Source organism: Vicia villosa, unplaced genomic scaffold, assembly GCF_029867415.1.
Source record: "Vicia villosa cultivar HV-30 ecotype Madison, WI unplaced genomic scaffold, Vvil1.0 ctg.000780F_1_1, whole genome shotgun sequence".
Taxonomy (NCBI): domain Eukaryota; kingdom Viridiplantae; phylum Streptophyta; class Magnoliopsida; order Fabales; family Fabaceae; genus Vicia; species Vicia villosa.
Genome location: NW_026705349.1, coordinates 633,768 through 658,107, shown reverse-complemented (window position 1 = coordinate 658,107; position 24,340 = coordinate 633,768). Strand labels below are relative to the sequence as shown.

Genomic DNA, 24,340 nt, shown 5'->3' with positions numbered 1-24,340 from the left:
ATATCGAGTATTGAAGATTATAAGTCTACATCTGGGTGGATACTTAGACTAGCTGAAGGTGCAATTTCATGGGAGAGTAAAAAACAAACATGTGTTACTCTTTCAACTGTGGAATCAAGGTTCGTGAATCTTGATTCCGCTAGTCAAGAAGCTGAATGGTCGTGGGACCTTTTGTTGGAAGTTCCATTGGCTAAAGACAATGTTTTAAAGGTGTTGATACATTGTGGTAGCCAAGCCACTTTAGCTAGAGCATTCAATAAAGTGTATAAAGGGAAGTCTAGAAATATATGACTTAGACATTCTTTTGTAAGAAAATTGATTAAGGATGCAATTATTTCATTCACATATATACGATTGAGCTTTAATTTGGCCAGTCCATTTACTAAACACATGGCTAGAGATTTATTAAAGGCTACCTCGAGAGGTATGAGATTGAAACTCCTTGAATAAGAGTTCCAACAATGGTAGCAACCTAATTTGAAGTTAATAAAACCTTAATCTAAGAATCAGTGGGTAACAACAACCCGATGACTTGGATGTTTGTGCGGAATTATATACTAATGTTGACAATTGCATATTGAGGAATGAGTTTTCAAAAATATTAATGAAGTTCAATGGCAAAAACACGTATATCAAAAAAATAGATATAATATGAACTTCACCTAGGTGAATTTCGAGATGATGTCATCTCAAAGTGAGAACTAGAGTTTCTCTCACGAAAAATTCACGAAATAGGAAAAACACATGGCCATTAATAGTTCTAGATGAGAGATGTAGGAGAAGAGCTATTAATGAATGTGTGTGTGTGTGTATGTGTGTGTATGGTAATGCCTGTCTAATCACAACAGATAACGGTTCAAATCATTGCTACCTAAAACTTCAATTAGACTTTGTTTTGTCTTTACTAAGGTTAAGTTCAAAATTGAAAGATACTTAAATGTATTAAAATTCTTTGTTTCCCTTTTTTTGAAATTGATTTTGTCATTATTAGAACAAGTGGATGATTATTGTAATTAATAATAGTTAATCACCATGGGTGTGTTCTAAAATGACAAGAAAAAATACAAGTGAATGTTGTTTTTTGAATTTAGAATTAGGCAACACTTGTGAATTGTTATTGTAGGCAGTTTGTATTTTGAAATTGAAAATAGACAACACTTTGTGAAGTGTTGTAGTAGGTAGTTTGTATTTTGAATTCAAAAATAGGCAACGTTTCATGAAATGCTGCAGAATGCAGTCAGAATAGGCAACACTTCTGAAATGTTGAAACGTTTGAAAAATGTTGCTTTAGGAGAAACAATGCGACATTTAGTAAAAGTGTTGCTGAAAGTGTGTGTTTCATCAAGGGCCGCAACCTTGCGGAACATCACCGCTTTGGCCTATAAATTGAGCATTCGAGATTCAAAAAAATGCATTAGAAAAGTCTATCGTATTCACATAAAATTCCAGATTTCAGATTTCCTACATTTGAGTATTCATCGGTATTGTGCAAACTCGAGTATAGGCTGAATTATCCTGGATATTTTTACATAGTAAGTCTAAGATAATTTGAGACTGTTTAAAATACTATAAAAAATGATTTATTTACGATTCTAACATCGATCCATTTAATTTACAATTAATTTTTCTAACAATATTTTATCATAAATGAGACTTGAGCTCATGTTTAAGACTTCTAGAAAACAGAATTGGTTCACCTTTGTTGGTTGTTAACCCACTTTTAGGACATAGACCTTTTTTTAATAAGTCATTATTTGAACCATTTATATTTTTGATCTTTATGATTTTTTAATAAATAAATTAGCCACCAACTAACAATGTAGAACAACTTCCCTTTTCAACAGGGGAAAATACGGCCACAACGAATGTGTCCGAAGCAATACCTTCCACAGTGAGTATAACGAAAATCCTCTTGAATGCGCAAAGTGGACCAATTTTATCCCTAGTTCGAACATAGGGTCAACCGGTGTCCCCAAGACCTGTGGGAAATAATAATACTAGGCCACCTTATGTGCCTGGATACATAATACCATTAAATGGTCGCGAACAACTACATGGCTTGCCAACTTCTATGTTGGAAATTTTTTCACAATAGTGTATCAACATTTGCTGAACCTGTGGCGACAATGTTTTCACCGTTAAAAGGATCGGGATCAGCTGTAAATAATTTAGGTAGAAACACCTATAACCCAGGGGCGAAATTTTCTGCCCAACTGCCCGCATTTACTTATCATTCTGCGACGGTTTTGAGACAGCAAATGGATAAAAGTAACCATGAGATGGTTAGCATGCTTACCCAACACATGGGTACAATTTTCAACCCTTAGATACAAAACACCACCAAAACTAATCAACAATTGGCAGCGCAGATGACGCGAATTGCATATTTCTATGGCGTTCCTCAAGCGCCAATTCGACAACCCCGTCGAGAGTGGATGTTAGAAAACCAAAGGGTCGTCCTATAAGAGGATCCGACGATTAATCATGCCCAACAATTCATACCCAATGTGATCGAAGTCAATCAGGGCCAAACACGGTGAACCCCACAGGGTCGAACCATGAATACCTAGGGAGAGAGAAGCCCCAAGGGTAGTTATGGTTAATCGCAACCAAGATGCTGACGAAGTTATTCATTGTGTTAGGAATTACGACGTTGCATGAGAGAATAAATATAGGTCTCCACATGCCAAAATAAAATGTTAGTAAAATTAAAATCGAAAGTACATTTAAATTTTAAAAAGTTATTAACACGATAAACTAGAACAAATATAATACAACTATAAAAAGCAGCTGACAATCCAATTGACTATAAATTTATTTTATAAAAAAAATTTAAATTTTTTTCCACTAATTCCTAAAGTACCATGTCTCAAACAAAAAAATGGCAACGCAGAGCGCATGACAATCCAATTGACGCTTTCATTTAAAAAAATAGAGCTAACGCCAATGGAATTAGCAACTGCATATATGAATGCGCCAATTGAATTGGCGACAGTGCATAACAAGTAAATGGAGGCGCCAGCTGAATTGACGACTATGTACAAGAACTAAGTGCAGGCGCCAATTCATGTTGTACACAATCACCAATTTAATTAGCGCATGCACTTACTACACATAGTCATCAATTCATTTGGCGCCTCCATCTAGTTTTCATGTAGTGTCGTTAATATTATTGGCGGCTCCATATGATGTCGTCAATTCAATTGACGCTAACTCTATTTTTATAAATGCAAACACCCATTGGATTGATATGTACTTTGCGTTGGCAAATTTTTTTATTTGAAACATTAGTACTTTAGAAATTAGTGGAGAAACTTGGTTATTTAAGTTTTTTATAAAAAAACTTAATTATTTTGATAGAAAAAATTCAAACCATTAACCCATATGAATAAAATGTCACTAGCATGCTCAGTGCGAGTAGCAAATAATTTATTGAAATATGTAGATTAGTAAAATTCATAAATATTTAACTAATTAAGTCTACATTAATGTCCTAATTTATTTGTTTAAAAAAAATTGTTGGTTTTCACCAATTAAAAATTTAATTAATGAGTTTCTTTTTTAATAAAAGTGTTAAAGATATAGATGTAAAGTTTGTGATGACTAGAAGACAAATAGTCGTTTTTATTATTTGCAAGCAACACATGTTCAAGATTTTTTCTTTGCTATCCCTATTGACGGTCTAAATCAACATATGTTCCTAGTATAGTACCATACCGTCTATAAATACCATATGATTCTCTTATTTTTTGTTGATGAGGTTTGCCCTATTTACCACAAGACGTGCTTGAATATTTTTGGGGAACACGCTATTCATTGCAAGGAGTTTCCGAGATTCAAATTCTGACACGACTTGGTTATGGATGTCCTATTTGATATATTTAGGCGTCCATGAGTATTTGTGAAGAAAAAAGTGCTTGTTAATTTCTTGCCCGACCCACAGGAGAGAAAAATAGCTCTTAGGTTAGTAGATGTTGTGGTGTATGAGTGGGTAGAAGAGAAACAAGCATGTGTAGATTTGAGTGGGGTTTCCCCATTGGTGGGACCGATGACTAGATGTTTTAGTGTGGGACAAACAACTCTAAAAAACACTTTAAGTAAAATGGTCAAGTATGAGAAAGTGTGTTACGACAATCAACATGTTTTCATATCATTTGTCTTTGACACTTTTGATTTTCTAACTCCAGAAACAATTGATCTTTTACAGAAAGTAAAAATGCTCATGCAAAACAATGGTGTGTCTTCTAAAACTATGAATATAATTTTTTTTAAAAATAATTTGACCATTTTAAAAGGAATAAAAGTGCAGTTTGTTGTTAGTTTGCCTGCTATTTTTATACAAATATTGATTCTACAGTAAAATCTTCCAAATTAAAAAAATAAAATAAAAATTGATAAATAGAAACTGAAATTATATAAAAAAAATATATAAATAGTACACTTTCATAAAAAACAGAAATATCAGTATTATTAGTAAACAAGCACATGCCACATATTAAAACCTCCGATTCTGACACCGACCCTTCAATCCATGCTGTGTTTTCTGTTCTTGTTCTTCCATCATCATCATCATTGTCTTTAACTCTTGATCATTTTCACACAAACAACAAAAACAAACAAACCTCATAACAGAAGAATCTCCATGACGAAGCTCAAGGGAGGAACAAGGCCACCTTGGGTAGGACTTGGAGCTGCAGTTTGGGTTCAAATAGCCGTAGGAAACGCTTACACATTCCCTCTCTATTCACCTTCCTTCAAATCTGTTCTTGGTTTCAATCAAAGACAGGTTTCTCTTCTTGGTGTTGCTAATGATATTGGTGAGAATGTTGGTCTTCTTCCTGGTATTGTTTGCAACAAGTTCCCTCCTTGGCTTATGCTTTTCATTGGTGGTCTTTTCTCTTTCCTTGGTTTTGGTCTTCTATGGCTTTCTGTCTCACAAACACTTCCTTCACTTCCTTATCCTCTGGTAAACAACTTCATCTTCTTCTTGGTTTGTTGTCTTTTATTTTTTATTTTATTTTATTTCATAATAAAATCTTGATCTGAGAAAAACAAAATCTGAAGTTACACACATGACACAACAACATAGTAGAACTTGATCTGAGGTTTTGGAGAAAGAGACAAAATAAAGGTGTTTTGTTGTGAATAATCAAAGTATTTATCAAATTTGAGATTCCCTTTTTGTATTTATTTCTTGACTCATGATTTTTGATTTCTTGGAACTTTTAGATTCATTTTTTTAATAATTGAAATGAAATAATAAGTTAAGTAAATTGAGTTTTGAAATTTTAAATTTTAAATTTTGATGAAAATACTTGAAGAAACATTAATTAAGTTTTGGAATTTTGAAGTTTAAGTTTTGATGAAAGTATTTGAAGAAACATATGTGAAATTGAAATTGTCTGATGCGATTTGTAATAGCGGTCGGTCGCATGATTTTCATTCACAATGAACTTTCGGCTGAAGCGGTTGTGGAGACTACTGCATCAACAATATTACGTCTGTAATTGCGGTTGTGGACTGCAATTTAAAACCATGTGTACGACATGCTCCTAAACAAGAAATTAGTCTCTTTTGTGCACATATTGATATCATTTTACCATATTTGCAGCTATGGTTTGCACTTGTTATTGCTACCAACAGTTGTGCATGGTTGACCACTGCTCTTCTTGTGACAAACATGAGAAATTTTCCTGTAAGTAGAGGAACAGTTGCAGGTATACTAAAAGGTTATGGAGGGATCAGTGCCGCGGTTTTCACCGAAATCTTCAGGGCACTTCTTCATAATTCTCCTTCAAATTTTCTCTTGTTCCTTGCCATTGGAATTCCTGTTTTGTGCTTTACTGTAATGTTTCTCGTTCGTCCTTGTACACCAGTTACCGGTGAGAGTTCTTCGGAAAAATGGTATTTTCTTTTCATCCAAGGTTCGAGTGTGGCCTTAGGTGTATATTTACTTGTAACTACGACACTCGATTACATTCTCCATATTGATTCTACCGTGTCTTATGTTTTGGTGGCTGTGATGATTCTTCTTCTCGCGGCTCCACTTGCTATTCCTGTAAAGATGACACTCTTTCCTCAAAAAGTCACTCAATCAGAAGAGAATGAGGTAGTTGAAAGCAAAGAAGAAGAAAACACGAAACCCCTTTTACATGTGTCTTCGTCGGCTAATGTGCTTGGTAGTTTAAATGACGCTGATAGTTCATCTGAGATTGGTATGCTTCTTGCTGAGGGTGAAGGAGCAGTAGTACCTTCGAAAAAGAGAAGGCCGAGAAGAGGGGAAGATTTTACGTTTTTGGAGGCCTTGGTTAAGGCTGATTTCTGGCTTTTATTTTTTGTTTATTTCGCTGGTGTTGGAACTGGTGTTACTGTTATTAATAATCTGGCTCAAGTAGGTGCGGCTCAAGGTGTTGAAGATATCACTATCTTACTCTCGGTTTTCAGTTTTTTCAATTTCGTCGGGCGCCTCGGTGGAGGAGTTGTTTCTGAACATTTTGTCAGGTAATTTTAACACTTGATGATAGATTGACTCGATGATATACTTTTGATTGCGCCGTAATCCGTCATATTGCTGTCAAATGGAGTTGATGTATAACTCTGCTGTGTTGACCATTTGCAGGACAAGAACGATCCCACGGACGGTTTGGATGACATGCACACAGATAATCATGATAATCTTGTATCTTCTATTCGCACATGCCATCAAAGGAACACTTTATCCAGCAGTTGGATTTCTCGGCATCTGTTACGGTGTACAATTTTCAATACTGATTCCAACAGTCTCAGAGCTTTTTGGTTTGAAGCACTTTGGCTTATTCTTCAACTTCATGTCATTAGGTAATCCACTTGGCGCATTACTTTTCTCAGCGCTTCTAGCCGGACGTATATACGACAGTGAGTTGGCAAAGCAACAAGCACTCGGTTTCGTTGTTTCAAGTGCTTCATGTGTCGGTCCAGATTGTTTTAGGATTACGTTTCTGGTCCTTGCTGCTGTGTGCGTTGCTGGTACAGTCTCCAGCATTATCTTGAGCATACGAATTAAGCCCGTTTACCAAATGCTTTACGCCGGTGGCTCTTTCAGGCTGCCTCAAGTAACATGCCAGTGAAAGATTACTCCTTAGTTCATATGATAAGTTTGTTGCAAAATAAACTCTCTACAGTCAATTTTATGGTGCAGTCTGCTGCAGACCGTTAGGTTAAGAAAGATAATCGTTTATCTCTTAACCTATCGGTTTGTGACTTGTTGTAGATGATTCGAACCCGGTCTATTGTGGTCGTGTTTCTTGATGTGCTATTACTGTAATGGATATATATGGCTGATCATCATCGGTGTAGCTATTAGACAGTATGTTTGGCTCCGGCACGCGCGGAATCACTTGTTTCGGGGGAATGAAGCTGGGGACTTGTTGTATTTCACTATGAAAATGCTTTTTTATGATGCATGTTTAGCAGCAGGGCTGTGGTATTTATTACTGAGTAGTGAGAAAGTTAAATAATCTGAATGTATAGGAATTCAATCTATCAGATACTTAGAATGATCAAATATTTCCATATGTGATGTGCTATAATTAGTGAGCTTCTTTTGTGTGTATTTTTGTTTTGACAAAATCTTGGTATATGTGTATTAGATATTGTTAAATGTGAGCTTCTTATATGTGAGATTTTATTAAATTGGAGCATCTTTGTTCAATGGTGCATCCAATATAGAGATTCTAGTGTGTTTGGTTATGTGGTGATGGAAATGAATTTTGAATAAATAGGATATCTAAAATTGATTTATACTAGAAGTGACTAGAAAAAAACATAATATGAAGACTTAAGTCTTTACCACTAGATAATATATTTAGTATATTGTAGTCAGAGTCGTCTCAATTTTTTCGGAGGCCTTGTGTAGATTAATCTTAGTTTAATCACGAAAAATTAAATATAGGCTTTATCTGCCTATAATTTAACTATTATAAATATTTTATGAGGTCCTATTTAGCCACATATTAAGTGTGAAAAATTTGAGTGTGTAACATTTCTATCCCCTTAAGAAAAAAAAAATTGTAGGTTTAGTAACATTTGTTGAAACAAAATGCAACATGAACCATAATTTAAAAGAAAACATATAGGTGAGAAACACAAAGAAAAACATACAAAATTTGACCAATGACTTGGGCAACAAAATTTATTTACGTTTGTTACTTAAGAGTGACTATGGTATTTAATTTATTATTATTCAAATTTAGCAAATATAGATTACAATTTGTATTTAAATGTTACACACTAGTTTACAAAGTTATTCTTAAAATATGCTATGTGATGCTTGATCAGGTCAAATTGAATCTTCTACCGACGGTTCTATGGTGCTCACAATATCTAAAGATTTATTTGACTTATTTGACCAAGTATTGGAAGACACCAAGTAACCTCAAATTTTTAAATATGAAAGACATTTAGACACATTTTTCATCAAGTAGGTTAATACATCATTAAACAATGAAAAGTGGGACATTGTTTCTTTCTTAATATGATTTTTTTTAATGACTTAGTGGAGTCCAGCTACATTTCCATCCTTTAAATTTTGTTTGAATAAAAATAGAAAATTGAAGGAGAGATAGTGAAAGGATTGAATATGAGAAGAAAAAGAGGAGAAAGTGAGATGGACTTTTTTTAAATTTTTTTTGTTAAATGTGAAAGTGAAGAAAAATTGAAAGGAAAGAAATATAAAAATAAATATAGAATTTAATGGTTTAGATTATTTAATTTCTTACATTAGTATTTTAATTTGTTTTATGCAATCCATTACATATTTTATTAATCATTTTGTTTATTTGTTTAGAGAGGTTGATTAAATAAAATAAAAAGTTACAAAATATATATATTTTTTATATTACGTATAAAAACAAAAGCAAAAGCAAAGTCACAAAAAGTATGAGTGTTACTTGAATAAAAATTCTATTTCCTATTTTCTCTCTTCCCTTCATTTTCATATGTACTAAACAATATGTTAGACTATGTCAATTTGGATGAAAAAGAAGGGAGAACTTTTAGAGAGAGATGAGTAGAAAAAAATAGAGAATTTTTTATTTTAAAAAGGTGTTTTTATAAAGAATAATAATTAAATATTAAATTTGAAGAATTTCTCTAAATCTTTAAAACAAATTTTCAAATTCTTTTATTAAAAAATTATAATGAAAACTTTAGGTGTTTTTAAAAAAAAAAAAGAGAGAAGAAGTTATAGTTGAAATAAAATGTCAAGAGATCAATCAACATGGAATAAAAGAAGAAAATATTGTTATGGTGTAAAATATTTTACACGGTCATTGAATCTAAACTATTCACGAATAATATTTTATATATAGTTAAAAAAAATTCAAACATATATAAAAATTCAACGATTATGATTCAGTGACAGTGTAAAACGACACACAGTGTAAATTAACTTTACACATACAATCAATCAAAATTTTTATATTTGTCATGTCATATTAGTTTTTTAAAATTAAAATTGTGTTTTAATTGGATACATGGTTGTAATTTTATATATATATATATATATATATATATATATATATATATATATATATATATATATATATATATATATATATATATATATATATATATATTTAAAGGTAGTAGACTGACAGTGTAAACTAACTTTACACATACAAACAATTAAAATCTTTATACTTGCCCTGTCATATTAGTTTTTTAAAATTAAAATTATGTTTTAAATGAATACGTTGATTGACAGTGTAAAAATATTTTACACTATCAATGCATATCCCTTTTTCTAATATATAAAATTTACAAAGTTACCTTTAAAATAAGCCATGTGAAATTTGCCAGTTCAAACAAATATTCTACTAATCATTAAACTATAAGTCATATCCAACCCAAAATAATGTATAAACAAAGTAAATAGAAAACCAATGAATACAAGAAAACTTTTTTCTTCCAACAACACAATAAATTCCACACTAACTATTACTTTACTATCATAAACTACTAACTAAAAGAAGAGGAAAAAATGTCCTTTCTTCACTCACCGTTGAATCACACAAGAAAAAAATACAAAAAAATAAAAATAATAAATCAAGTTGGATTAAGATCAAAGAGTGTAGGCCAAAGCTTACGCTCCTCATCCAAATCAAACTCATCTTTGGGCTTATTATATGGACTACAATAGCCCATTGGGCTATCCGTTTCAACAGAAGCCCTAGTAATTGTTGGGCTTCTATTAATCTCAAACAACATTTTAGCATCAAAAGGCCCAGACACTCTTGGGCTTTTGATTGTTCCTGTAAACCTTCCATCAATGGGCCTATTTCTCAATGGGCTTCTATTGGTATACACCATCCTCTCATTCATCATTCTTCCATCAATAGGCCCAGATAACTTCAATGCTTTATTGCTAACAAATTTTCTATCATGCATCATTCTTCCATCTAATGGCCCTGAATACGGCATTGTTCTGCTTCTACACATTGAAACCGGCTTCTGATTCCCTCCTTTCCATTTTTCCCCTTGATAGCAATTCGGTTCACGTAAAACCGTCGGTAAAACCGCGTTCGTGTTTCTCTTGACGTCGTTGTCGTCGCGAGAAACAAATTTGCTCATGCATTTTTTGAGACACTTTTTGATGACACTTGAGAGATTCTTAGGTTGTTGTTGTAGTGACTCTAGGTGATGTTGGTCTTTTTTGACAAGTTTGAGAATCTCTAACCTATGTTTGGCGATTGAGATTCCCATGCTTTGTAGAAACTCATGGTTGAAATAAGATGCATCTTGTAGTTGAAGCTCGTTGCGTGCAAAGATGAGGCCATAGTCATAGATGAGTGAAGGGTCAAGAGTGGTTTTTGATAACCATGAGAACCAATCCATGGATTATGATGGTGATGATGTAAGGTTAGATATGAGAGGATTGTGATTTTTATAAGGTGGATAGATAAGGAGGTGTGGATAAATGTGGTGGGTATATGGCTATTTATTTTTTGTTAATTTTTGGGGAATTAATGGGGAGTTTGTTATGTAGTTGTTTTTGTTTTTTTGAAGAAATTTGGTTGGTAGTTGAGATTGAGAATGACAACGGCCAATAGTTTGTTGTGGGAAAGTCTGGGCTATCATTGATGCTATATGTTGTGTCAATTTTTTCTAAAATAATCTTTAAATCTTGTTGTGTTATGAACCAAGAGAAATCTAGACTAAAGTTTTGAGTATAATTGTACACTTTAAATTCTAAGATTAAGATAATTGAAATGATTTGTAACAAGAATCATATATTATTTGACTCAAATAAACTATCACAATTGGTTGCAAATTTCTCTCTTAACAAATTTATGGTTAAATTGGAATTCAAATTTCTTAATTAAAATAGAATATTATTTTTAAAACTAAATAATGGGTATCTAGTTTTTTTTCCCAAATTAGAAGAGATTTTATTATGAAATTTAAATATATTCATTTCATTTTTTTTTATCAAAATGGTATATTTTAATATATAAAATTGTTCAAATATTTATTTTTTGAATCGGAGTTGCTTATGTTACAAATTTCAAAATTTTTAAGAAATTTAAAATAAATAAAAGTTTTTCTTTTATTAGACATATGCTAATTATGTTTGTTTTAAATTTAAAATATTCAGATAAATTTTCTTTAAATTTTAAATTTTATTTATGATCTTTAAAAATCTTATTATATATATTTTAATTTTTTTAGTCACAATAAGTATCCGATCCACTGGACCGTAAGTGATTCCAACTCTCCTCTAATTACAATCATGAGAATTGAACCGTGATCCTCCATATCTCATTTAACTTTGATTTGTAAGATTAATCTAATATTCATTGAGACCATACGAAAAATTATTAATGGGGATTTTTTGAATTCATAAAAACACTTGAATAATATTTTTTTAAAAAACTTAATTTTAATTTTTCAAACGTTTTAAATAAAAAATTCTGAATTAAATTATAATATACTTACTTTTGTTTAATACTTTAGTCAATACATTTTTTTGAAGTTTATTAAGCTGTTTTGAAAAATAGTAGAACCGGGTCCAAATTATAAGTGAGTCTCTATGAAACTATAGCTCACTTAAACAGTTATGAAACTTTTTCTAGCATAACTATTACTGTATGTAGATAGGTAACTTTTCACTAACCATGAATAGGGTCTAAATTATAAGTGATTCTTTATGAAAAGCTGTTGAACCACGTTAGCTTAAGACTTAAAAGAGACATAAATTGTGTTGTAGTAATCAGGGACCCAAGAAAAAGGAAGTAGTTAAGACAAATCAATTTGGTAACCTACTACATAAATTTGTCAATCAAATTAGAAACAATAGTCCAAAATTGATTTCCACTTTGAATATTTCAAACCCTATTATTTAGCTCACATACCTGTCCACTATAATTAGATGTAATTAATAATTAATAACAATAATAACGGTTGTACTGTGGACAAGAAAAAAACAAGGGAGAGAAAAAGACATAATTAACTTTTATGTCAAGTTTCCCATGTTGGTGTTTGTTATTGTGGTTCAATGAATTAACTCAATTCGTCTAGGAAGTAAAGTCAGAATTGATGAGATAAAATAAGATGGGTGTAGTGTAAATGTGTAATAAAATATAAAACTACTATATCAAGACATAGACATCAAGGTCATTTCAATAGACTTAGGATATGTTGAGTTTTTTTCTAACTTGCGCTACAACATGTGCAATTCAAACCCCTACAATTTTTTCATGAACACAATTTTATTTTAGAGAAAACTACTTTTAGATGTGATTTTTATTATTTGTAATAAAACTATGAGAAGAATATAATTTCATTATATATATATATATATATATATATATATATATATATATATATATATATATATATATATATATATATATATATATATATATATATATATATATATATATATATATATATATATACAATTTTTTCCCTATTTTTCCCATTAAACAATATTTAAAATTATTTGTCATATTCTCCTTAGAAAATAGTAAAAAATACACCTAAAGAATTGTATTTAAATTTTTTTTATTCTTGTTAGAATTTATATTTTGTTATTTTTTGGTATTTTGAAAAACAAATTCTAAATTTTTTGAAAATTACCAAAATCGGTTATATATAAACAATAAAAAAAATTTCCAAAAAAATTTCAATTAAAACTAAAAATACTAAATATTTGAGTTAAGAATAAATGTTTCACTAATGTTTTTCCAAGATTTTAAATTAAACGTGATATGTTTCGCATATATAAAAAATTGTTATAGTTGTTATACTTTTTATTGTATTAGAAGTGGTGTAGGATTCAGACCAAGTTCCACGTGTTTCTAGTGAGAAGGCACACTCTTCTTCTCCCTTCTCTCTCTCTCTCTAAAAACTTATCTTGTTCCCCATTTTCCTTAGGGTTTATGGTAGTTCCCTCCATTTTTCTTGGTTTCTTCCCACACCTTCGTTGTTTCCTCTCACCTTAATTCTTAGGGTTTTTGCAGTTTGTTTTTGTTTTGTTAATTTCATCCAATCCAAGTTATCTTTTCACTCTCACTATTTATAAGTTTCAAGTATGGAGAAATGGAAAAACATTCCACTAACGAAGGAAGAAGAAGGGGGTTATGGCGGCAATAAAGGAAATTAGTGGCGAAGAAATTTTCCAAAGAGCTCTAGCTAGGAAACACTGGACCAAAACACTTTCAACGCGCATGCCTTCACAAATACTATAGTGGGAGCTTTGAGACTAAAGAATTGGGTGGAACCTCAAAATCTTAACAAAAACATGTTCTATTCCAATTCAGGCACATGCAGCAAAAGCCTTTTCAACGTGTATTCAAGTCAAAGCAAATTTGAAACTAAGGAGAGAGAGGAATGAGGGGAGAGTGAAGTAGTGCAGCTGCAAGAAAAAATAAGGAAGCATGAAGGAGAACAGAAAACGCGAAAAGTGGTTTCGAAGGAAAATGAGTTAGAAATTGAAATAGTGGTTGAATCCTTGGGTGTGGTGGCTGTCACTAGTAACGATAATGTAGAGGGCTCAGCAGAAAATCAAGGAAAGACCAAAGGGAAGAAATGGAGTTGGCAGATATCATAGAAGAGGGAAACTAGAGATAAATTGAAGATCGTGGTGTTTGAAAAAGGAAAGAGACAATTGGATGATGTGATGATTATTGAGGGATCACCAGAAGAGCCGGAAAGTTATATTAAGAAAAGGAAACAAGGTCAGGAGCAGAAGGAAGTTAAATCTCAAAATTTAGAGGTGGTGTTGGATGACCAACACCGTCTAAACCAATGAAGTTGTTAAGCTAGTACTATAGGGGTTAAGAAATACCCGTGCAGTTCGAGCCTTACAAAGGCTCACTCGTTTGGAAAATTCCAACCTAATCTTTTGGATGGAAACTCATATAAAAGACCAAGAGATGCCTGCTATCAAAAATAAGTATGGTTTTGATCAAAACTTTATTGTGGGCTACAATGATTTAGGCAAAGAGAGGGTAGGCCAGGAGGTACTGATCTCTGATGTGGAATGATAACACAAGAGTTACAATATGCTCTTTTTCCCTTAACCACATTAGTGGGTCTATCATAGATGATGAATAAGTCCACCTTTGGGTTTTCTCCAGAATCTATGGCTTCCATAAAGAACAGAACAAAAGAAAAATGTGGCATCTGGTCTAACAACTTCAGAAGGATTATGGCGATAAATGGTTGTGTTTCAGAGCTATTCTCCTCCTCTTCTCCTACAAATATCTAGAGTACTTGTGAGGTGGTCAAAGGAAAGCTTAACGCAACACATAAGGAATGGTGTGAAGAAAATTTCTCGGAGCAAGAAGTAGATGAAGCTTTTCTCCATATGCATCCCTTAAAGGATCCAGGACTGGATGGACTCCCAAGTTTATTCTTCCAAAGATATTGGCATAGTATGGGCAGTGAGGTCATAAAGATGGTGTTAGATATTCTAAACGACAAACACGAACCATCGGAGCTGAACCAAACGTGTATTGTGTTGATCCTAAAGTATAAGAACCCATAGTCCCCAAAAGAGTTCAGGCCTATTATTTTGTGCAATGTTTTCATAAATTTGATTACCAAGACAATAACTAATAAGGTAAAATTCTGCCAGAGCTCTATGATAAAAAATAAAGTGTGTTTTTTAAAGGGAGATTAATCACACATAATGCCCTAATTGTGATGGAATGCCTTCGCTGCATAAAGAAGAAGAAGAAGAAAGGTAAATAAAGGTTATGGCTCTCAAGATGGATATGTTGAAAGCGTACAACAGAGTGGAATAAGATTTCATGGAAGGAATGGTGAAAGCGATGGGTTTCCCTGTGAGAATGGTGAAACTTATCAGAAGATGCATTTCTTTAGTGTTGTACCAAGTTCTTTTTAACGAAAAACCTAGGAGAAAATTCTATCCTAAGAAGAGCCCTCGCTAAAGGGACCCTCTCTCTCCTTGTTTATTTTATGTGTAGATGTACTTTCTGGATTGCTGAAAAAGGAAACAACGGTGACACCTGACTTAATAAATTGACTTCTTAAGTCAGTTAGTGTGACTTAAGAAATTTAATGTGAATTATATATTTTTTTAATTTAATATTTGTTAAGTCAGTTTTAAATGCACCTGACCTAACTAAGTTACAAATATTTATGGAATTGCCACCGCTTTACTTCTTAAGTCAAGTGGTGGGTGAACTGACTTAACAACCTTTACTAAAAAGGTATTTTTTGTATTAGTGCTAGTAAGGCTTATAGAAATTTCAATAAGCGAACCCTCACTATCGAAGAATTATTCATGCATCTTTTGATGAAACAAACCCCTCCTTGGAGGATAAAGTTGCTCATATTGATGAAGATGATGCACCAAATGACATCAACAACAATGATGAACACAATGAACAAGATAAGATGCAACTTGAAAATGAAGTAGCACACCAAGAGAAAATTCATAACGATCTACCTCAAGAATGGATGACTCATCGCGTTCATTAAATTGATAACATCATTGAAGACATAAACAAGAGAGTATCTACTAGACTGAATCTTAAAGATACTTTCTTAAACATGACTTTTGTTTCATAAATAGAAACTTCTAAATTTAAAGATGCATTAGAAGATGAACAATAGTTTCTAGTTATGCAAGAGGAACTAAATCAAATTGAAAGAAATAAAGTTTGAGATTTAGTCCCTATAAACACATTATTGGAACAAAATGGATCTTTAAAAATCAACTAGATAAAAATGACATCATTATAAGAAATAATGGTAGATAAGTAGCACAAGGCTACAATCAAGTCCCTATACCAAGATTAAAGGCTATTAGATTATTGTTGGCATATACATGTTTTTTAAATTTTTCAGTTATATCAGATGGATGTTAAAAGTTCCTTCTTAAATGGACACATACATGAAGAAGTATATGTAAGTCAACCTCCAGGTTTTGAAGATCTCAAGAATCCCTTTTATGTGTTTAAATTAAAGAAATCCCTCCATGATTTGAAGCAAGCACCAAGGGATTGATATGGTAGACTAAACAACTTTCTTTGTGAAAAAGGTTTCGAAAAAGAAAAGGTGGACACAACATTATTTATGAAGAAGATTGATGATCATACTTTATTAATACAAATCTATGTTGATGACATAAACTTTTTCTCCACAAATGAAATCTTATGGGAAGAGTTCTTAAATGTGATGCAAGGATATTTTGAGATGTCCATGATAGGGAAATTAAATTACTTTTTTGGGTTGTAAATCAAATAAACAAAGAATGACATACTCATAAATCAATCAAAATATTACAAAGAACGTTTAAGAGATTTGACATAGATAACTGCAAAGTAATTTCCACTCTTATAAGCTCAAGCACATATATATGTTGATCAAGATGAATCAGGAACACCCATTGACATAACGAAGTATCGAGGTATGACTAGATCCTTACTTTATCTTACTTATAATAAACTTGATATCATGTTTAATGTGTGTTTGTGTGCTAGATATCAATCATGCCCTAAAGAATCACATCTATTTTCTATAAAAATAATCATGAAATATCTTAAAGGAACATCAATGTAGGCCGGTTATGGTACCCTAAAGACAGTTTATATGATTTAGTTAGTTATTCAGATCCCGACTATGTAGGATCTAAAATTGATAGAAAAACACAACCGAAACATGTCATATTTTAAGAAATGCATTAGTATCATGGTCTTGCAAAAAAAAGGCATGTGTTTTCCTAAGCACTGCAGAAACAAATTACATAGTTACATAAAGTTGTTGTGCACAAGTATTTTGGTTAAAACAACAACTGTGTGATTATGGCTTAAATTTGAGATGCATTCCTCTAAGTTGTGAAAACACAAGTGCCATAAATTTGACTAAACATTCACTCACATCGTAGGACAAAACACATAGACATCAAACACCACCTCTTAAGGAACCATGTACTAAAAAGGAGTGTTGAAATTACTTTTGTTGAAACTCTTAGTCAACAGGCAAATATTTTCACAAAACCTCTAATCAAACAACAATTTTATAAAATAAGAAGAGAATTAAAGATCTTAGAAGAGAATGATATATTATTCACAAATGTTTTCAAGTTTTGCCTGTAAAACATGACTTGTGGTTTCATACATTGATTTTGATATTTTTCATCTTAACCATTTCATGTGATTAGTTGTTTTTACATACGAACATGATTAAATGTGTATTACTATATGTTTGTGATCTTATAATATGTTTAAGTAATAAGTATGGTGTACTATATGTATATGCGCCAAAATTCTGGAAATAATTTTTTTTCAAAAGTGCAAAAAATGCACCAACGTGAAATACTATTATTACCCTTTGATTCACCTAAAAGTTATCTACTTTTATTTCCTTCAAAGCTGTAGCAACAGTTCAAACTTTAAGTATCAAAATTATGCACCTTAGCTGCACTGGAGTTGACAGAGAAATAGGTATAAACATGGGCGAATCCAACTGATACCACGTGAAATATTAATGGCGAATTGAATTTTTAGGTAATTGACTTAAAACTGAAAAAAAAAAAATAATAAAAAAAACAATACTAGTAGCTCCTCTACTTACCAAGTACATATTTATTGTACTTGTTTAAATACATCTGCATTTTCCACTACCTTTGAATACTCATAAATATAAATTAATAAAAACTCTAACAAATTAAAATTTCAAAATGGCCATACTTTAATTTTCATTATCTAAGAACATAAAACATTTATTTTGACAAAACATATTTTAGAAAAACTAATAAGAATTAATTATAGTAACATACTAACCTACATTGATTATGAATGAAACATGATGAAACTCATAGCTAAAATTACTCCAAAAATAATTGATAGTTATAATTATAATTTTTAGAACCACAAACAAATTTGGTAAGTTACAATCTGAGTAAGATGTTAAAATCCATACATTTTCCGTTTAATCCGTTTGTACATTATGAATAATCACCATTGTTCCCTCTCAAACGTTTTCTTCTCTTTACAACCTCAAATTTCAACCTTCAACCTTAACTAGGAACATTTTACATGTTTTTTATCTACGTATGTTTTGGTTCCATGTTTTAGTTTTTTGAAGCCAAACTCAATCTTAGCATGTTTTCTTGGGGCAGAAGATTCCAACAGTCTTTAAGGCATAACATTAGGCCGTTGTGTAGCCAATCACAACGCACCACGTCATCGTCTTCGTCTTCTACATTGAGCTCTTTTGGTGGATCCAGAAATGATGGAGATTTTGAGTATTTTCTTAGATCAATAACTTCTGGAGTTGCGGTTGTTGGGTCTACATTAGGTTTTTGGTATTGGTCCTCTTTATCTTCTTCTGGTGCTAATGATAATAATAACTCTTTGCATTCTTTCTCCGATTATGCTAGTGAGGATCAGTTTGAACCAAACTATGGAAATAAATCTAAGTTCCTCTTCAATGGTAACTCTTGTTTTTCTTTCATTCATGTTCGAATATTTTCAATCTCTTGTTATATATGATTTGTTGCAAACACTTATGGTTTATGTGTTTTTGTTTTGGTGCAGATGGTTTTAGGAGAAGAGTGTTTTTCAATTATGAAAAACGGATTCGCTTGCAAAGTCCACCAGAAAAGGTAATAATCTTGGCAGCGTTTAAACGATTTACTTAAAACCGGGAAAATGTTAGTCTTGAATGTTTCATTATCTGACACATTGTTTGATTTCAGGTATACGAGTATTTTGCGTCAATTCGAACCGCTGGTGGTGAGATTTTTATGACACCTGCAGATTTGATGCGTGCTGTTGTTCCTGTCTTTCCTCCTTCTGAATCGAGCCGTGTTAGAGAGGGTTTTTTAAGAGGGGAGCAAATTCCCGGCGCGTTGCAATGTGATCCTTCTAAATTCTTTATGCTCTTTGACACGAATAATGATGGACTAATTTCTTTTCCAGAGTGAGTATTTGTTGTCTCTTTTATTTGCTTGAAGAATCTGTGATGAGAAATATGAGTAGCATTATTTCAGATTCAGAGCTTAATTTATTTGTACTTTTGATAAGAAAAACTTGTTTTTTGATACTAGGTACATATTTTTTGTTACTCTTCTCAGTATACCAGAATCCAGCTTTTCGGTCGCGTTTAAAATGTTTGATATCGACAATAACGGGTAGGAATCCTCTCATTTCCTTTCAATAATATCATAAGCTATGTTTATGACCTACATTACATTGAGCTTTGTGCGTTGTGTTGTCAACAGAGAAATAGATAGGGAAGAATTCAAGAAAGTTATGACCTTGATGCGATCACAAAACAGACAAGGGGCTAACCACAGAGACGGACGACGCCTCGGCGTTAAAATTTCAGTAGAAAACGGCGGTCTCTTGGAGCATTTTTTTGGCAAAGACGGAATGAACTGCCTGCAACATGACAAGTTTGTTCAATTCTTAAGAGAACTACATGATGAGGTGTGCAAGCCTCTCAACCTCGTGATCTTGCATCGCAACATATATTACTCTGCATTAACCATGAATTAATTTGCAGATCTTGCAATTAGAGTTTTCACATTATGATCACAAAAAAAGAGGAACCATTTCAGCCAAAGATTTCGCACTGTCCTTGGTTGCATCTGCAGATATCAATCACATAAACAAACTGCTGGATAGAGTCGACGAATTAGACAACAAGCCACACATAAGAGACAAAAGAATTACGTTCGAGGAGTTCAAAGCTTTCGCAGAATTGCGCAAGAAGTTGCAGGCCTTCTCTCTGGCCATATTCAGTTATGGAAAAGTTAATGGAGTGCTGGCAAAAAATGATTTTCAAAGAGCAGCATCTCAAGTACTAATACTTACCTATTAGACCTAAATATAATTTTACAGCGGTAATCTACCGATCATTTTTTAATTCATGAATAACATTATTACGATATCATGTAATGTTCATGCAGGTTTGTGGCATAGATATTACAGATAATGTGGTTGACATAATATTTCATGTGTTTGATGCCAACCGTGATGGGATCTTAAGCTCAAACGAGTTTATTCGAGTTGTACAAAGAAGAGAAGAGAGTTTATCGGGTTATGGCATTGGGGGTATGCTATCATGTTGGTTGCAGTGTTTAGCTAGTAAATGTTAATGAGCAGAGCATCCACTTTCACCTCTCAGAAACTAAAAGAAGGGTGAGATATGCATCATATGCAGCATCAAGTTAGAGGAACATGTAGAAGGTTCAATCCTGTAGTAATGTAGATTTGCAATGACAGTTTTAAACCATGACGATATAGCTTCTGTCCGCTCGGAAATGCACAGATTCAAGTCGTCGTGTCTCGATAATTGACAACTTGTACATACTGATTCTTTTGCTTCTATTGGTCTTTTGTTTGTATTTGGTTATCTTACTATAGTGTTAATGCTTGTAATATAAGGTTTAACCTACAATGATTAGATTAGTTATAGAAAGTTTAACTACATATTCTTTGCAACTTCAGAGCATTCTCAAATCTGTTTTTCACAATTGAATTCATGTTTAAATGATACTAGTAACCAACAAGAACCTAGAACATGACATTATGCTATATACAAAAAGGCATCAAATTCAAACTTAATAACCATACATTGTTTCATTTGCAATACATAGATCATCTCTAACCTAAGCATTCATCTTTTGATGCTCCCTCTACTCAAATGCAAAGCAAGTGCATCCCTTATCCTCACTGCACTCTCATCTACAACTCCCACAGAAGCAACAAAATCCCCTTCCTTTTCCACACCACTCACACCTTTATCTCTCAGCAAAGGATCATTACATTTAATAAGAAAATTATGCAACAAACAACCAGTAACAATAACAAACGGCAAATACTCAACACAGTCTCTTTTCCACTTCCTCGAATCCGATAGAAGCTGCCACCGAGTTCGAAGCCTCCCAAAAGCATCCTCAAACATCCCCATTGCACGACTATGAGCACAATTGAATGCATTTTCAGCTGAACTAAGACTATCTTCTTCATTCACTCTATTATAAGGTGTTAAAAGCCAAGGCAAAAGTGGAAAACATGAATCTCCCAAAATATACTGAGGAATCAAACTTCCATCACTTAGCTTATAAGATGATCCTTGTAACAATTCGCGTGATTCCTCGATATCATGAAAAAGCTTACTTTCTCGCAAAATTGTTTCGGGTTTCATTGAATTCGGCCACCCAGAAGAAACATCTAAGAATCTCCCTTCAGCATCAACCAATGCTTGAACCATCAAAAACTCATTTTTACCCGAAATTTCATCTTCAATTCCAAAACCAACCAAACCCAGAACACCAAAACAATTGGGAATCGTGTTAAACCCAAAACCCTCCACAACCCTATTTGAATCAGTGCGTAGCTCGAACAAATTCCCCAAATTATCGTTAACCGCTTTACAGACAGTGAAAAAAGCACGGCAAGCGTCAGCCGGAGAAATTCCGAACCGTCGGGCAACGGAAGTGTAGCCGGCGCCGTGAGCTAATCTGAAAACGGCGGCGGCTAGGGCACAGTCAGGGGAAATTTGTGGGAATGTAGAGGTAATGGAAGGGGAGAGGAGATCGAGGAGGTGGAAGAATGAGGGGTTCGACATGCGGAAAGCGTCGAGCCAGCGTGAATCGGAGATGGAGGTGGAGGAGATGAAACGGCGGAACCAGGAGGTTTGTGGTTGGGGGGAGGAGAGAGAAAGTGGGTGTGGGGGTTTGAGGAGGGTAGAGAGAGAATGGGAAGTTGATGAGATTAGGGAATCGAGGAGGAGAGACTGGGAAGGGAGGAGAGTGAGGTCGTTTTGTGAGAGGAAGGATTGTGCGGTGGTTGTGACATCGGAGATTAATGTTAAGAGATTGTTGTTCTGGTTTTTGTCATCGGGTTTGTTCTTCGTTTTGTGTTTTCCGGCAACCATGGCGGTGGTTGAGGTGGTGGTGGTGGTGATTGTTTCTAATTGCAATTCAAATGTGATCTGATGTGATGTGGACAACAATTATTTATGATCCTTGTTTTTATTTTATTTTATGGTACATAAATCAAAAGTAATAGGAGTATAACTTAACTTAAAACTTAAAAGGATTAAATTAAGAGTTTTATAAACACACTCATATAAACTTTCAGAAAAAGGGTTTGTCAACCAATCACCAACATATATTTAATTAAAATATTTTTTAATTTAATTTTTTTTTAATGATATGATATATTGATGATTTTTTATTGGATGACAGTGTAAAACTATTTTATAGTGTTAGTGCACTACCTTTTAACTCATATTTTTTTTCTTTTTTACAGAAATATATTTCGTAAATATAGGTATACATTTTGTGTGTGATAATCATAATTTGAAATTTGGCTCAAGAAAAATTATAGACTCAGAGAAAAAAATGACGATTTCTCATCCCACCTCATACTCTCTTACGCACCATCGAATTGACCAAATTATCCTCGTGCTTCCGTAGATGCATCTCTGAAAGCACTTTTTTTGTTTCACGTTGCTCTTTCCGTAGATGCATATACGAAAGACTTTCGTAGATGCATCCACGAAACAAACGCAGACTCAGAAAACTAGAACAACATGCCCATCGCTTCTGAGATAAACCGGTTCAGGATCGAGAAGCTTGGATGATGTTCGCTGCCCTACTTTGCCATCTCAATAGCCATTAACGCCACAATTAGCTCATCATTCTCCAGAGGTTCACAACCTAGGAAAGCTCAAAAACTTAGAATGTGATTAGCATTGTGATCTCTAAAAATACCTCCGCACGCAGTTGACCTCGGACTACCAACCGCAACCCCATCAATATTGCATTTAATCCAACAATTCAAAGGAGGAGACCAAAGAACCTCCATTGTTATTGTCATACCCCAAAATTTGCCCATCTCATCTCACCTTCAAAGCTCATGCATAGGTGCAAGACTCAAAGGTTTGACTAAGTGCACACTCTCCTAATCAAAGGCTTCTAAACTAGGGTTTTCTCTCTTCCAAGGAGAAATCAACTTCTGATATCTCAAGTGGACTTCATGGTCTCTCACATGCCTCAAAGAATCCTCATGCCAAGTTTCAAGCTCTGATTCACAAGATTGCTCAGTCAACTGCTCAAAAGGTCAACAGTCGACTAGTTTGACCTAAAAGTCAACTATGGTCAAATTATAGTCAAAACTCCTGATTTTTGGTCAACCTCAATATTTTGAAGTCACATTCATCATTTGATCAAGGGTTGATGATTCATCAAGGAAAGATCAGAAATCCACAAATGTCCAAGTTACTAAATTAGGGTTTATAGGAGAAAGTCAACCCAACTTTGACTGATCATATCTCATTCATACTTTTTCATAAATTCCCCAACCAAAGCCTATTCTCAAGGAAATTTCATTCTCTAAAACTTTGATGTTGGGCTCAAGGTCAAGAAATGCTTCCGCATAAGAGATATGAGCCAATACATTACAGGTTCTTCTAGAAGCTCGCAAAAAGCTGTTTTTTGTCAGGAGCCATATCTTCAAGATAAAATCTCTAATTGCAAAAAAGGTTCCAAAGTGGCTTGTAGAGGACATCTTGGGCTTTCCAAAAAGTCCTAGATCATCTCCATATGATAAATAGTGAATGAGTTATGGCTTGCACAAGTTGGGCAAAATTCAAGAAGAACATGAAACCCTAATTGGACAATTTTTAGTTTCTTGACTAATGGGCCTAAGTGTTGGGCTTCAAACATGATCTTGACCTAAATGAGGACCTCTAAACCTATTCCCATATTTTTATCATTTTTATTTATATTTATTTGGATTTTATTTAATTAAAAAAGCAAATAAATTAAATAAAAATATAAAGTTATGGAATCAATTCATATGGCTTTGTTGTT

General features: G+C 33.1%; 4 protein-coding genes across 4 annotated transcripts; 2 read left to right on the top strand and 2 right to left on the bottom strand.

The window, feature by feature from the left end:
* Positions 1-4,452: 4,452 nt before the first annotated feature.
* LOC131631178 (protein NUCLEAR FUSION DEFECTIVE 4-like) lies at positions 4,453-7,654 on the top strand. The gene is made up of 3 exons (XM_058901958.1): positions 4,453-4,966; positions 5,612-6,501; positions 6,620-7,654. Exons 1-3 carry the CDS (start codon positions 4,643-4,645, stop codon positions 7,104-7,106), a joined length of 1,701 nt encoding a protein of 566 aa, XP_058757941.1. The 5' UTR covers positions 4,453-4,642; the 3' UTR covers positions 7,107-7,654.
* A 2,236-nt stretch (positions 7,655-9,890) lies between these two features.
* On the bottom strand, positions 9,891-11,009 carry LOC131631153 (uncharacterized). Its single transcript, XM_058901928.1, has one exon. The coding sequence runs from the start codon at positions 10,870-10,872 to the stop codon at positions 10,084-10,086; it is 789 nt and encodes a 262-aa protein (XP_058757911.1). The 5' UTR covers positions 10,873-11,009; the 3' UTR covers positions 9,891-10,083.
* Positions 11,010-18,432: 7,423 nt separating this feature from the next.
* LOC131631176 (calcium uptake protein, mitochondrial-like) lies at positions 18,433-20,948 on the top strand. The gene is made up of 7 exons (XM_058901955.1): positions 18,433-18,945; positions 19,050-19,117; positions 19,211-19,434; positions 19,562-19,645; positions 19,736-19,943; positions 20,020-20,316; positions 20,426-20,948. Exons 1-7 carry the CDS (start codon positions 18,615-18,617, stop codon positions 20,612-20,614), a joined length of 1,401 nt encoding a protein of 466 aa, XP_058757938.1. The 5' UTR covers positions 18,433-18,614; the 3' UTR covers positions 20,615-20,948.
* A 105-nt stretch (positions 20,949-21,053) lies between these two features.
* Positions 21,054-22,528, bottom strand: LOC131631177 (protein ALP1-like). The gene has a single exon (XM_058901957.1). It carries the CDS (start codon positions 22,396-22,398, stop codon positions 21,136-21,138), a length of 1,263 nt encoding a protein of 420 aa, XP_058757940.1. The 5' UTR covers positions 22,399-22,528; the 3' UTR covers positions 21,054-21,135.
* Positions 22,529-24,340: the final 1,812 nt, after the last annotated feature.